This window comes from Scyliorhinus canicula, chromosome 6 (genome assembly GCF_902713615.1).
Source record: "Scyliorhinus canicula chromosome 6, sScyCan1.1, whole genome shotgun sequence".
NCBI classification, from domain to species: Eukaryota; Metazoa; Chordata; class Chondrichthyes; order Carcharhiniformes; family Scyliorhinidae; genus Scyliorhinus; species Scyliorhinus canicula.
Genome location: NC_052151.1, coordinates 64,189,480 through 64,203,783, shown reverse-complemented (window position 1 = coordinate 64,203,783; position 14,304 = coordinate 64,189,480). Strand labels below are relative to the sequence as shown.

Sequence of the window (14,304 nt, the reverse complement as noted above, 5' to 3'; positions counted from 1 at the left end):
GATTCCCTGAAGGACAGGTCTGAGGCGTTCAAGTTAGGCGACCCTGATCAATACAAGAAATCCAGGTATGACCACCGCAAAGCCATCCGAGATGCCAAGAGAGAATATCAAAACCAAGCTAGAGTCACAGACAGACTCTCGGTAATTGTGGCAAGGCTTAAACAATGTAACAAGCTACAAAGCGAAGCCGAGCAGTATCTCCGGCAGCAGCGCACCCCTCCCCGATGAACTCAATGCGTTCTATGGCTCAGTTCGAGCAGGAAACCAACAATCCGCTATCGAGCGCCCCAGCAGCCCGTAACTCACCCATATCCACCATCACAGCTTCCGAAGTCAGATCGGCCTTCCTGAAAGTGAACCCTCGGAAGGCGGCGGGCCCGGAAGGGATCCTTGGTCGTGCACTCAAGAACCTGCACGTACCAGCTGGCAGATGCGTCTGCGGACATCTTTAACCTGTCCCTACTCTACTACAAGGTCCCCACCTGCTTCAAGAAGACCACCATCATACCGGTGCCAAAGAAGAACCAGGCAACGTGCCTCAATGACTACCGTTCGGTGGCCCTGACTTCAGTCGTAATGAAGTAAAGAGAGGTTGGTCATGAAGCGCATCACCTCCATACTCCCAGAACGTCTTGGTCCACTGCAATTCGCGTACCGCCACAGCTGGTCCACAGCAGACACCATTTCCCTGGCCCTACACTCATCCCTAGAGCATCTTGACAACAAGGACTCTGACATCAGACTCATATTTACTGACTACAGCTCCGCCTTCAACACCATAATCCCAGCCAAGGTCATATCCAAAACCTAGGCATTGGCTCCTCACTCTGCAACTGGATCCTCGACTTTCTGACCCACAGACCACAATCAGTAAGAATGAACACCAACACCTCTTCCACAATAGTCCTCAATACCAGGGCCCCGCAAGGCTGCGTACTTAGCCCCCTATTCTACTCCCTGTACACACACGACTGCGTGGCAAAATTTGGTTCCAACTCCATCTACATGTTTGCTGACGATACGATCACAGTGGGCCGGATCTCAAATAACAACGAGTCAGAATACAGGAGGGAGATAGAGAACCTTTGGAGTGGTGCAGCGACAACAATCTCTCCCTCAATGCCGGAAAAACTAAAGAGCTGGTCATTGACTTCAGGAAGCAAAGTACTGTACACACCCCTTTCAGTATCAACGGGGCCGAGGTGGAGATGGTTAGCAGTTTCAAATTCCTAGGGGTACACATCACAAAATTCTATCCTGGTCCACCCACGTTGACGCTACTACTAAGAAAGCACAACAGCGCCTATACTTCCTCAGGAAACTAAGGAAATACGGCATGTCCACATTAACTCTTACCAACTTTTACAGATGCACCATAGAAATCATCCTATCTGGCTGCATCAGCCTGGTATGGCAACTGCTCGGTCCAGGACCGTAAGAAACTTCACAGAGTCGTGAACACAGCCCAGTCCATCACACAAACCTGCCTCGCATCCATTGACTCCATCTACACCTCCCGCTGCCTGGGAAAAGTGGGCAGCATAATCAAAGAGCCCTCCCACCCGGCTTACTCACTCTTCCAACTTCATCCAGCGGACAGGAGATACAGAAGTCTGAGAACATACATGAACAAACTGAAAAACAGCTTCTTCTCTACTGTTATCAGACTCCTACACGACCCTCTTATGGACTGATCTCATTAACACTACACCCCTGTATGCTTCACCCGATGCCGATGCTATGTAGTTACATTGTGTACCTTGTGTTGCCCCATTATGCATTTTTTAAATTTCCTTTTCTTTTCATGTACTTAATGATCTGTTGAGCTACTCAGAGAAAAATGCTTTTCACTGTACCTCAATACACGTGACAATAAACAAATCCAACCCAATGCTATCACATTCCCCCTATAATGTGGATTCAGAACTACGCATAATATTCTAGCTGTGGCCTAACCAACGTCTTATACAGTTCCAGCATAACCTTCCTACTCTTAAACACTATGCCTTGGTTAATAAAGGCAAGTACACCACAAGCCTTCTTAAACACTGTATCTACCTGCTCTGCTGACTTAAGGGACTGATGTATGTGCACACCAAGGTCCCTCTGATCTTCAGTGTTTCCCAGGGTCCTGCCTTGTTTGTCCTGCCCAAGTGCATCACCTCACACTTATCCGGATTGTATTCCATTTGCCACTGATAACCTATCTGACCAGCCGGTCTATATCCTCCTGTAATCTAAGGCTATCCTTCTCACTATTTACTATGCCCACCCAATTTTCATAACATCCGCAAACTTACTGATCAACCCACCTGCATTCATAATAATAATCTTTATTATTGTCACAGTCGCCACATTCCAGCGTCTGTTCGGGTACATTGAGGGAGAATTCAGAATGTCCAATTCATCTAACTAGCACGTAATTCGGGACTTGGTGGGAGGAAACCGGAGCACCCGGAGGAAATCCATGCAGACACAGGGAGAACATGCAGACTCCGCACAGACAGTGACCCAAGCCGGAAATCGAACCTGGGACCCTGGCGCTGTGAAGCAACAGTGCTAACCATTGTGCTACCGTGCCGCCCTCGTCAGGTCCAAATCATTAACATAAACCACAAACAGCAAGGGCCCCAACACTGATCAATGCAGGACTACACCAGGTTCCAATCAGAAAAACACCATCGACCATCACCTTTTGCTTTCTGCCACTCAGACAATTCTGGTTCAATTTGCCAAATTTCCTTGGATCCCATAGGCTTCTATCTTCATTATCTGTCTCCCATGTGGGACCTTATCAAAAGCCTCGTTGAAGTCCAAGTAGATTACGTCAAATGCATTTCGCTCACCTACACACCTGGTCACCTCTTCGAAAAATTCAATTAAGCTGGTCAGACCCTTTAACAAAACCATGCTGACTGTTCTTGATTAATGCCTGCCTCTCCAAATGCAGATTGATTCCGTCTCTCAGTACTGCTTCCAATAGTTTCCCCACCACAGAGGTTAGATTGACTGGCCTGTAGTTTCCTAGTTCATCTCTTCCTCCCTTCTTGAATAATGGTACCACATTGGCTATCCTCCAGTACCTCTCCTGTGAAAAATGAAAATCGCTTATTGTCACGAGTACGCTTCAATGAAGTTACTGTGAAGAGCCCCTAGTCGCCACATTCCAGCGCCTGTCCGGGGAGGCTGGTACGGGAATCGAACCGTGCTGCTGGCCTGCTTTAAAAGCCAGCGATTTAGCCGAGTGAGCTAAACCAGCCCCTTGGCCAGAGAGGAATTAAAATTTATTGCCAGCGCCCCTGCTATTTCCTCCGTTGCCTCACTTAACAACCTGGGGCTGTTTAGCACAGGGTTAAATTGCTGGCTTTGAAAGCATACCAAGGCAGGCCAGCATCACAGTTCAATTCTCATACCAGCCTCCCTGAACAGGCGCCGTAATGTGGCGACTAGGGGCTTTTCACAGTAACTTCATTTGAAGCCTACTTGTGACAATAAGCAATTTTCATTTCATTTTTTCATGTATGTCCTATGTTTTTTTCTGTACGGAACGATCTACCTGGACTGTACACAGAACAATACTCTTCACTGCACCGTGGTACATGTGACAATAAATCAAATCCGAAATCATCTGGCCCTGGAGATTTGTCTACTTTTAAGCCTGCCAGTTCACTCAGAACCTCCTCTCTGTCTATGTAAATCTCTTGAATTTTATCAGAGTCCTTCTCCCTGATTTCTATACCCACACCGTCACTCTCACGAGTGATCACTGACAAGTAGTCATTTAAAATCCTACGTCCTCCAGCTCCACACACAAATGACCACTGTGGTCCTTATTAGGCCCTACTTGTTCCCTAGTTATCCTTTTACCCTTAAATGTACTTGTAAAACAACATATTTGGTAACAAGTGGGTAAGTACGAGAATTTCACACCATTCATCTATTTAAATGGCATGTTGCTCAATAATTGCAAAATTGAGTAGGAGCAGGGCGACTAACAATAACTTCTAGATTTCCCTGCTTAACCACACAGGTGCAGATGCCAGAAATTGTTGACACATTTATTCCTCAATAACAGCGAGTGCGGATAGCCGTATTGCTACTTCAGTAAATCCAGGTCATTCAACATTTATCACCTTGGTTCAGGCCGTAGCTACAGAATAAATACAAAATTCGATTTGCATCAATTATCAGTTACACACTGTGATTAAGTGCATACCAATTACATTGTTATTTATATTTCAATCAAAAATCTGACCACCACCACTATTTGGCTCTCAGCTTTCGCCTTTATTTTCAATCCATCACCAAGGTCATCTCCAAAGCATCACTCCATTTACCTTAGTTCTGACTCTCTGTTGCCAAAATCCTAATTCAAGTCAGTAATACCTTACAAACGACCTCCTCCAAGGTGATCCTAGCTGGCAACTCCACTTCTGTGATCCAGAAGGTACAAATAACATATATACTGCGATCTTTATACTCATTACAGTTCACATCCTTATCACTCTCGCTCATATCAACACCTACTGGCTCCTTGCGTCACATAACTTTCACATTCCTCCAAGTTTTTGGTCCTCTGCATTTCTGCTATTTCCTCTAGGCTTATATTGTCTTCTACACTCTGACACTTGCCAAACCTCTCTTTCATCCCATCATCAGCAGTTGCATCTTCAGATTTCTTCTGTTTTTAAAAGTCCACAATATATTTTGACCCTGTTGTTGAACTCCACCAACCTGTTGCACTTTTTCATTCCTTTAAAGTGTTCTGCAACACTTCCTTTGGTAATTAGCAGGAAATAAAATTGTAAATTGCGGTTCATACTAGCCCTTGCATTATTGTGCATATATTCAATACTTACGAGGAAGGCAGACTGTTTAACATAGTATCATTTCTCTCTCTTTAAATCAAAAATAACAAAAAATAAATCACTTTAGAAATGTTTAATATTTCAGTTGATAAAAATATTTTTTGCTGTTATGGAGCATTTTATTGCCCACTCTCAATCGCCCTCGAGAAGGTGGTGGTGAGTTGCCTTCTTGAACCAATGCAGTACATGGGGTGTGCAAACATCTATAGTACTGTTAGGGAGGGAGTTCCAGGATTTTGGCCCAGCGACAGAGAAGGAACGGCCATATATTTCCAAGTCAGGATGGTGAGTGGCATGGAGGGAACTTCCAGGTATTGGTGTTTCCATGGATCTGCTACCTTTGTCTTTCTTGATAGTAGTGGTCGAGAGTTTTTAAGGTGCGGGCTAAGGAGCCTTGGTGAGTTTCAGCAGTGAGTCTTATATTCTCCAATTAGTGGTCAATTAATTCCACTGCTGCCATTTTGACAAAGGGTCACCTGGACCCGAAGCGTTAGTTCTTTTCTCGCCCTACAGATGCTGCCAGACCTGCTGAGATTTTCCAGCATTTTCTCTTTGGTGCCATTTTACCAGGCTTGCCGTTGCCCATGGAGGGCCCGTTCCCGGTGGAAATGGCAACACCACATGCCCTCATCCATTGTCGAAATGTGCACGACTGGTCCTGGAAACACCAAACCCTACTTGTTCAGAGGGCAGCATCCATGGCTGTGTCAATTGTCTGGGTGTAGTCCCAGCAGATGCCACCGCTTCGTTAAACTGGCAGCACTAAGAGGCAGGCCCTCACTCCTGAAAAGGTCAGGAGCCCAAAGATCGCTCATTATTTGCAAGATGAGCCTGAGTATCCCCCAAGCGACTGTGGAGGGGTTGCCCCAACTTTCCAGCCCATCGTTTGTGCTTCCGTGACTGTGACAAAATCCAGCCCACTGTGTCCTGGAGTGGTTCCATCATAAAGTTAGGCGAGGTTTTTAGAATAACCAGCCAATTTTTCTGGAGCAGGGACACCTTTGGATAGCATTTCAGAGACAAGAAATATAAAATCCAAACATTCAGCCCCTGCTGCTTACAGTGGAACTGATGTATGACCCAGAAATCTCTAAGCTAGTAGCATCGTGAGAGGCCTAGCAAGAAAAGACACCAAACTTGAGCATCACCTTGCTGACAAAAAAAAGTGCTAATGAAATCAAAAAAATATTTGACATGTGCATAATTTTCTTCTTACCCGGACCTCCTTAGCCCAAGTGCTATAGAACAATGATGCTGAGGAACCAAATTATAAAGTTTAGTGTATTTGGCCAGGCTCAACTTAACATCTCATGTTTGCACTTGGAGGTAAAACAGACTTAATGAACACCAGAAGAATTTAAACATAGGCAAGACACACAAGTAGAATCACCCTCAACTCTAATCTGAAATTAGAATTTGAATTGTAGCAGAGAACAGGTCACTCAGTGCAAATCTTCTTTTTCTTATAAATTTAGAGTACCCAATTGCTTTTTCTTAGCAATTAAGGAGCAATTTGGCGTGACCAGCTCACCTACCCAACACATCTTTGGGTTATGGGGGTGAGACCCCCACAGACACAGGGGAGAGTATGCAAACTCCACTTAGACAGTGACCCGGGGCCAGGATCGAACCCAGGTCCTCGGTGCCATGAGGCAGCAGTGCTCATCACTGCGCCACTGTGCCGCCCCTTAGTGCAAATCTTACACAGCAGTGCACAACTTATTTAAAATCTAGACACCACAAAACTAAAGCACCAGCTTAAATGGATTGCAATGATTTCAATAGCTCAATATTTAGACTTGCTATATAGATATGGCATACAAAATAATTACCTGAAAACCCAGTTTCTGCAGAAGGCGGGCTAATCTTCGAGCACCAGTTTTTGCATCTTCTTCACTAAATTGAGTTTGAAAATATTTTTAATTGAGTACAAAAAAATCTTCTAACATTATATTTCAGGTGAAGTACAATAAAAACTGCATCACAGTTTTTAAATACAAGATTAAATTATTGGGCAGGGAGTGTTCTTAATAAAATGAAGAAATACATAATAGTTGATTGACATCTAATTAAGTCTAATTTGTACTTATTAACACAATTGAATGAGACAGCGGACAAATGTTTAAATAAATTTTAACCTTGCTGGGATGCAAATTGTGTAGCTGCAGATTAGTCAATCAGTGTACACCCTGATCAATGTTCCTTTCCTCTGACATTAATCAAAAAGAAAATCAGACATGATGCACAACAGGTGGGCAAACTGCTGCCAATTGCTTTGTTCCCCCATCAAATCTGAATTTCACTCATGTTTCTTGTGCACTGTGTCCACAGATAGAGGTGCACATTGATCATCTGAATTCTAAACATACATTCCCAGTGCTTTGCTTTAAGAGTTCCAAAACTCAAAATTTAGACCAAATCTTTTTTGTAATTGAATTTCTGTCCATTTATGACCAAGCTATTTTGATCATAAGCTATTGGAGCAGAATTAGACTATTCGGCCCATCAAGTCAGCTCCGCTATTTGATCGTGGCTGATATATTCCTCATCCCCATTCTCCTGCCGTCTTCCCGTAACCCTTGAGCCCCTTATTAATCAATAACCTATCTTTCTCTGTCTTAAAGACATTCAGGACTTGGAAACCATAGCTCTCTGCGGCAATGAGTTCCACAGATTCACCACCCTCTGGCCGAAGAAATTCCTCCTCATCTCAATTATAAAGGATTATTGGCCTTCAGTCTGAGGCTGTGCCCTTGGGTTCTAGTCTCCCCAACTGGCGGAAACATCTTCTCCACGTCAGTATTCTCTAAGTTTCAATGAGATCTCCTCATCCTTCTAAACTCATCGAGTCCTGATCCAGAGTCCTCAACCGTTCCTCATGACAAGCCAAATGAACCAAGAGAATTCTGAACTAGGACACCTCAGCATATTTTCTCTCAGTATACTAATAGACATCATCCCAGGTTTTTAAAAAAAAAGCAATAATTCGTTTACGAAGAGTTTTGTTTTAGAAAATATTTTATTGAGGCACCTATAATTTTAACAATTTTAAACATCAGGTTTCAACAAGAACAAAACAATATAACTAACACATCCCCCCTAGTGACAACTCCCAGCCAACATGGCTTACACAAACAGTACCACCATCCCCCTTTCCACTGGTGCTTCTGCCCTTAGTCCCACCCCCCGCTGACAGTCTAATTTTCATCGAAGAAGTCGATGAACGGTTGCCACCTTCGGGCAAACCTCTACAGCGATCCCCTCAAGGCAAATTTAATTTTCTAGAGTCTGAGAAACCCCGCCATGTCACTAACCCATACCCCCGACTTGGAGAGCTGAGTTCCTCCATCCTAATAGGAACAGTCTCCAGGCCACCAGGGGGGCCAAGGCCAAGACATCGGCCTCTCTCACCTCCTGAGCTCCCGGATCTTCCAACACACCATAGATCACCACCTCTGGACTCGGCACCACCCTCACCGTTAAAACTTCTGACATGACGTCAGCAAAGCCCTGCCAGAAACCCCTCCGTCTCAGACATACCCAAAGCCTATGCACATGGTTAGCAGGACCCCCCGCACAGCTCCCCACACCTATCCTCCACCCCCTCAAAGAACCTGCTCATCCGCGCAGTCATGAGCACCCTGTAGACCACCTTAAATTGTATCAGGCTGAGCCTGGCACACGACAAGAATGCAATGACTCGCCTCAGGGCCTCCTCCCATAATCCGGCCTCCAACTCCCCACCCACCTCTTCTTCCCACTTTCTCTTCCCCTCCCCTATCAGGGCTCCCTCCCACTCCATCAGTTCCTTGTAGATCTCTGAAACCTTCCCTCTCCTACTCCTGTTTTCAGCACCACCTTATCCTGTAGCCCCCGGTGCGGGAAGGTGGAAACCTGCCTCCGCACAAAATCCCTCACTTGCAGATACCGGAACCCATTCCCACCTGGCAACTCAAACTCCTCCTCCAACTCCTCTGAGCTCGGGAAGAACTCATCAATAAAAAGATTAGTTTTAGAGTTAACGTCTTATTTTATACTACATCACTGTCTATATGAAAATGGATAGACTTTTTTCACCCCACTTATCAGGAAAATACAGTTAAACTTCCCCAGTTCAGTTGTCATCCAATATATGTATAATGCTAGCCATTAAAACAAAGTTCAAGATTACATCAGTCAACAATAATAATAGAATAAAAGGATTTTAAAGAACAAAAAGTAATTCTCACCTTGTAGCTCCAGTGCATATGATTTTCCCCGAGGACCAGATTGTGGCTGTTATCCTGGGTTTCCTCAGTTTCATTAACACCTTCTGAAAACATATAAAACAAACCATTATCTGTGTCCTTGTACATTGACGGAGAATGCCACATTTATATTTTCATTCAATTTGGATCATGTTATATGCAAAAATGTCAGAGGGCTGCCTTGGTAAAAATACTTGCATATAATTTGTACCTAAAATTTAGGTGTGTTTTTTAAATGTAAAACAATGCATTTTATATGCATTATTTTTCAGCTATTTATTATTTCATATTTTAAACTGGTAATTAGGATTTATCTGATAATTTTAAACACTTTTATTCCCGACATGATTAGAATTTTATATACATGCTTTAAATTAGTTATTTCTAGATGCAAGTCTTGCCTAATATTCATCAAGGAAAGGTTTGCATCTAGGCTTACTACTTCATTGATTTTTTTAAAACTAATATAATCTGCGTATGATTGCTAATTTATCAGTAGCTAGATCAATACTTCACACATAAAAATCAAAGTGATTATATACAGGACACTTACTATTACAGTGAAAAGTGTATACAAATTTTAAAAAATAGCACTGAAGATCTCTGTGCCTGTAAAATAAAATAATATTTCTGTGGGAGCAAGTGGAAGTTCTAGTCATTCTATTATTCAAGACGCACATGGGAAACAGGATTAGAACATTCAGACCCTCAAACCCGATTGCCATTCACTTAAATCATAGCTAATCTGTACCTCAAACTCAATCCACCCACTTGCAATTTATACCCCTTAGTATCCTAACAAAAAAAAACTTGATTTCAGTTTTGAAAATTTAAATTGCTCCCGACATTGTAACTTTTGGGAGAGTTCCAGATTTTCATTGCAAATGATGAGGAAAAGTTCTTTCTTTCTAATTCCTAAAGGCCCAGGATTATTTTGCTTAATCTGCAACATACACCTTCCAAGATCCATCTGTCTCTCTAGCAGTACACTGTCTCTAGCTAAATACAGTATAAATGAAAGACAATGGTGAATTACATGCCTTTCATCTGTGGGGAAAGATTCTCAATTCTTTATTGAAAGATACACCGGAAAATACAGGGCCAATTTTCAATATGTGCAACCATTATGCAGCCTCATCAGTTGAGGGCATACATCAAGAATCACAAGCACACACCATAATTTTCCATTTGTTCTAATTCAAATTGATCTTGTCATGTTGAGTTATATTAATATCAACTTCATATTTATGACTGTTCAGTGTTAATCTATTACAGTTGTCAAATGTAACATTTCTGCATTCTTTATTACTTTGCTTTCTGCTTTAACAAACTGCCTGTCTCTTTATTTGAAGTCACAGAACAAATACATTATCGCTGTGTACAAGATACATTAGTCACACTGATGGTGGAGTTAAAGTAGTTCTCTCAAAAGTGTGAAAAACCCTAGCTGACTATCGCAGGTTGAGTTATGATGAAATAGATGATAGAATCGGAAATTCCTTTAATAAAGAGCTGTATGGAAGTTAGAGTTTCTTTATCCTAGACAGTAATGGCTGCAGTGAAAATACAAAAACAGTCAACCGCACAAGATGAATTCTTAAGTGTGCAAGTTATTTAATCAATCGTACAACAGAAAACAAAGGAAATCTTGGTTGTGATCATGGACCTTTTTGTTCACAAAAGGATCCTCAAAAGATAAATGCATGAGTAAACATTTTCTATATCTATTAAGGGGAACTTCTATGCAACATAATATTGAAATAATTCTCAGTGGGCAGTATTATAAATTACTGATTTTATGAATAATGAAACTTCCAATGATGCCAAGAAATTAAATGATCTATCTTGCAATAAAATTTTTAATAAAAGAATCAGCAAAAAATGTTTAGTTCAGAGGGGTTTATACTAGAGGGAATTATGTCAGCATTTCTCCATTTTATAGGTTAAAATGAGCAAACAGTGACACCTCATGTCCAAATGGAAGAATTTCAGCTTCTTTGTGCATTGTACTATGCCCATTAAACCTATATTTTTAGATGGCAATTGAATTTGAAGATACAATCATCATTTAATCCATTTAAAAAAAAAGAGATCTTTCTGCAGGTGTTTCATACAGATGCTACACAAGAATTCCTAAATGAGGAGCTTATGCTGAGAACGCAACTTGATTGACAATCAGCAGAATTATGATCAAACTATATATTATGGAGACGCTTTTAAAAAATATATATTTTTATTCACCATATTTTCACAATACAAAAGAAAAACAAGAACAACCCTACAATATATAAACAGAAAGTCCCATTCAAACCTAAGAAACCCTTCCCCCACCTCAACAATCAAAGGTAACCAAGTCTTAAAAATGCATGATGAACAACCCTAAACTTCAACACCTTCACCAGGGTCAACATCTCCAGCAGATCCCACCACCATGCGAGGAACAGGGTGGGAAGACTGACCTCCACCCAACAGGACCCACCTACGAGCGATCAGTGAGGCGAAGGCTAAAACATCCACCCCTGCCTGCAACTCAGGACGGTACAACGCCTCGAATATGGCTTCTAGGGGACCGGGCTCCACATCCACATGCAAGACCCCCGAGATTGTGCTAAATATTGTCCTCCAAAACCTTTATCCGGCAGGACCAAAACATATGGGGCCCCTTCCACATCGCTCACAGCCATCCTCCAACCCCTCGACAGCCTGTTCATCCTCGATTTTGTGAGCTGCGCCCCAAGTACGACTTTCAGCAGTACCAGCCTCAACCTCGCACACGAGGTCGAGGTATTCACCCTCTGCAGCACCTCACACCACAATCCCTCTTCTATGCCACCCCTACCCCCGTTCCTCCTCCCACTTTGCCTTAATCCCCTTCATAGATACCCTGTCTTCCTCCAGGATCCTCCCATAGATCGCTGAAACAAACCCTTTCCAGCCTCCCGCTGATGGCCCCGCCTCCAGCAATGAAAACCGGCTATCAGGAAGGTCGGGAAAATCTTTCTTGCAAAATCCCGAACCTGCAGGTACCTTCCCCCTGCGCGAACCCAAATTTCGCTCTTAACTCCTCCAGGCTTGTGAATGGCCCCACAAGGAACAAGTTCATCATTTCCTTGAGCCCCCTCTCATCCCATCTTTGAAACCTCGCAACCATCCTCCCCAGAGAACATCCCGAATTTGTGGAGCAGCTCCATTATCCTCCCCACAACTTGCTCGATTCCAAGGTATTTAATAGCAGATCATTAGCGTATACGGACATCAATATTCCAGCGCCCCCTCTCATTATCCCTTTCCACAGCCCCAAGCTCCTTAGTGTGGTGGCCAAGGGCTCTATAGCCAATGCAAACAACAGGGGGTACATGGGGTACCCCTGCCTCGTACCCCGATGCAGTGCAAAGTACCCCGAGTTAATGCTGTTGATGCAAGCACATGCCACTGGTTCCTTATACAACAGCCGCACCCATGCCACCTAACCTAACCACCTCAGTATTCTTTCGCTCTGCCAGAGACAGGATCACATTCAGCAACCTCCTCACGTTCAAGAACACCTGTCTTCCCTTCACAAATCCCGTCGGATCCTCCCCAATCGCCTTCGGAAGACATCCCTCCAACCTTGATGCCAGCACTTTTGCCAATATGTATTTTCTTTTCTTTTCATGTACTAAATGATCTGTTTGAGCTGCTCGCAGAAAAATACTTATCACTGTGCCTCGGTACACGTGCCAATAAACAAATCCATCATCCAATATCTTGGCAACCACATTAAATAGTGATATGTGCTGAAACGACCCAACTCCACTGGATCCTTATCCTTCTTTAATAACAGCAAAATCAAAGCCTATCCCATCGTTTGTGGCAAGACACCCCTGCCTATCGCATCCTCAAGTATTCCCATCATCAGCAGCGCCAACTTATCCTTAAATTTCCTATAGAATTCAACTGGGAACCCGTCAGGCCCCACCGCCTTCCCTGCTTACATCTCCCAATCGCCTCCTGCTCCCTCACGGGCCGCTCTATCCTCCTCACCCAGCCTCGGATACGCCCTCATCTCCCACTCCTGCCCCAGTGACTCGAATCTATATAGAACCTGACAAAACTCCTCAATAATAGATCTGCTCTGAGGCCACCACCACCTTCCCCATCTTATCCCGCACCTGAACTATTTCCATCGCTGCAGCCTCCTTCCAAAGACAAACGAACAAAGCCAGAGCAAAAACTGCACCCCAGAAAACCGGCATAACCCCGAAACGCAATATAATTACAACTAACTATAGAGTATAACAAAGGTAAACTACTCTTCCCTATTCAATCAACCCAAAAACCCCAGCTGTTCCCCCCCCCCACACAAAAGAAAAATAACCCAAAATGAGAGATAAAGCACAGTCCCCATCCCACTCCCATCCCGCATTTCAGTCCCAATCCTTCGGCCTTAACGACACCTCCACCGCCTCAAAAGTAGAAGTCTCTCGAATTTAGGTTACCCTCAGCTTCGTCAGGTAGACCACGGCAAACCTCATGCCGTTACTATAGAGTGCTGCCTTCATCCATTGGAAGGCTGCCCGCCTCGTCGCCAGCTCCATTGTCAAGTCCGTATATTTGAATATCAACGCTTTCCAACCACACACCTTTGCTTCACCCAACTCAGGACCTGCTCCTTGACGTGAAACTTGTGAAAGCAAATTATAACTGCCTCCGGTGGCTCGTTTGCCTTCAGCTTGAGCCTGAGCGACCGATGAGCCCTGCCCAGCTCATATCGGGAGCTTCCCTTCCCCCAACAGCTCTGCCAGCATCTTTCCAAAGTACTCAGTCGGCCCCTCAGGCAGGTCACGATCTTTTGCCTCCTAGACTTTGTCTTGCTGAATATTTGCTGCATCAGTACGATGCTTTCAATGCCTGGAATAATGACACTGGGATCCCTTTGTACATAAATGTTTCCCAATCTCTCACCATTTAAATAATACTCTGCCTTTGTTTTTCCTTCAAAAGTGGATAACGTCACACTTATCCACGCTATACTGTATTTGCCAAGTATTTTCCCACTCACTCAACTTGTCTAAACCACCTTCAAGCCTTTTTACTTCCTCCTCAGGGCAATTTAGCATGGCCACTCCACCTAACCTGCACATCTTTGGATCCTTACGATGGTGCCATAGTCAAAGTAACTCAGAAGGAATTCGATAAATTCTTTGCAT

The 14,304-nt window shown here is 43.6% G+C and overlaps 1 protein-coding gene across 3 annotated transcripts in view; it reads right to left on the bottom strand.

Moving 5' to 3' along the window:
- Positions 1–14,304, bottom strand: part of tbpl1 (TBP-like 1) — an 80,551-nt gene that overhangs the window by 12,724 nt on the left and 53,523 nt on the right. For all 3 annotated transcript variants that reach the window (XM_038799388.1, XM_038799389.1, XM_038799387.1), the window contains exons 5-6: positions 9,098–9,180; positions 6,701–6,764 (exon numbers count right to left, since the gene is read on the bottom strand). In XM_038799388.1, coding sequence (XP_038655316.1) covers positions 6,701–6,764; positions 9,098–9,180 — 147 coding nt within the window. The remainder of the gene's footprint in view (positions 1–6,700; positions 6,765–9,097; positions 9,181–14,304) is intronic.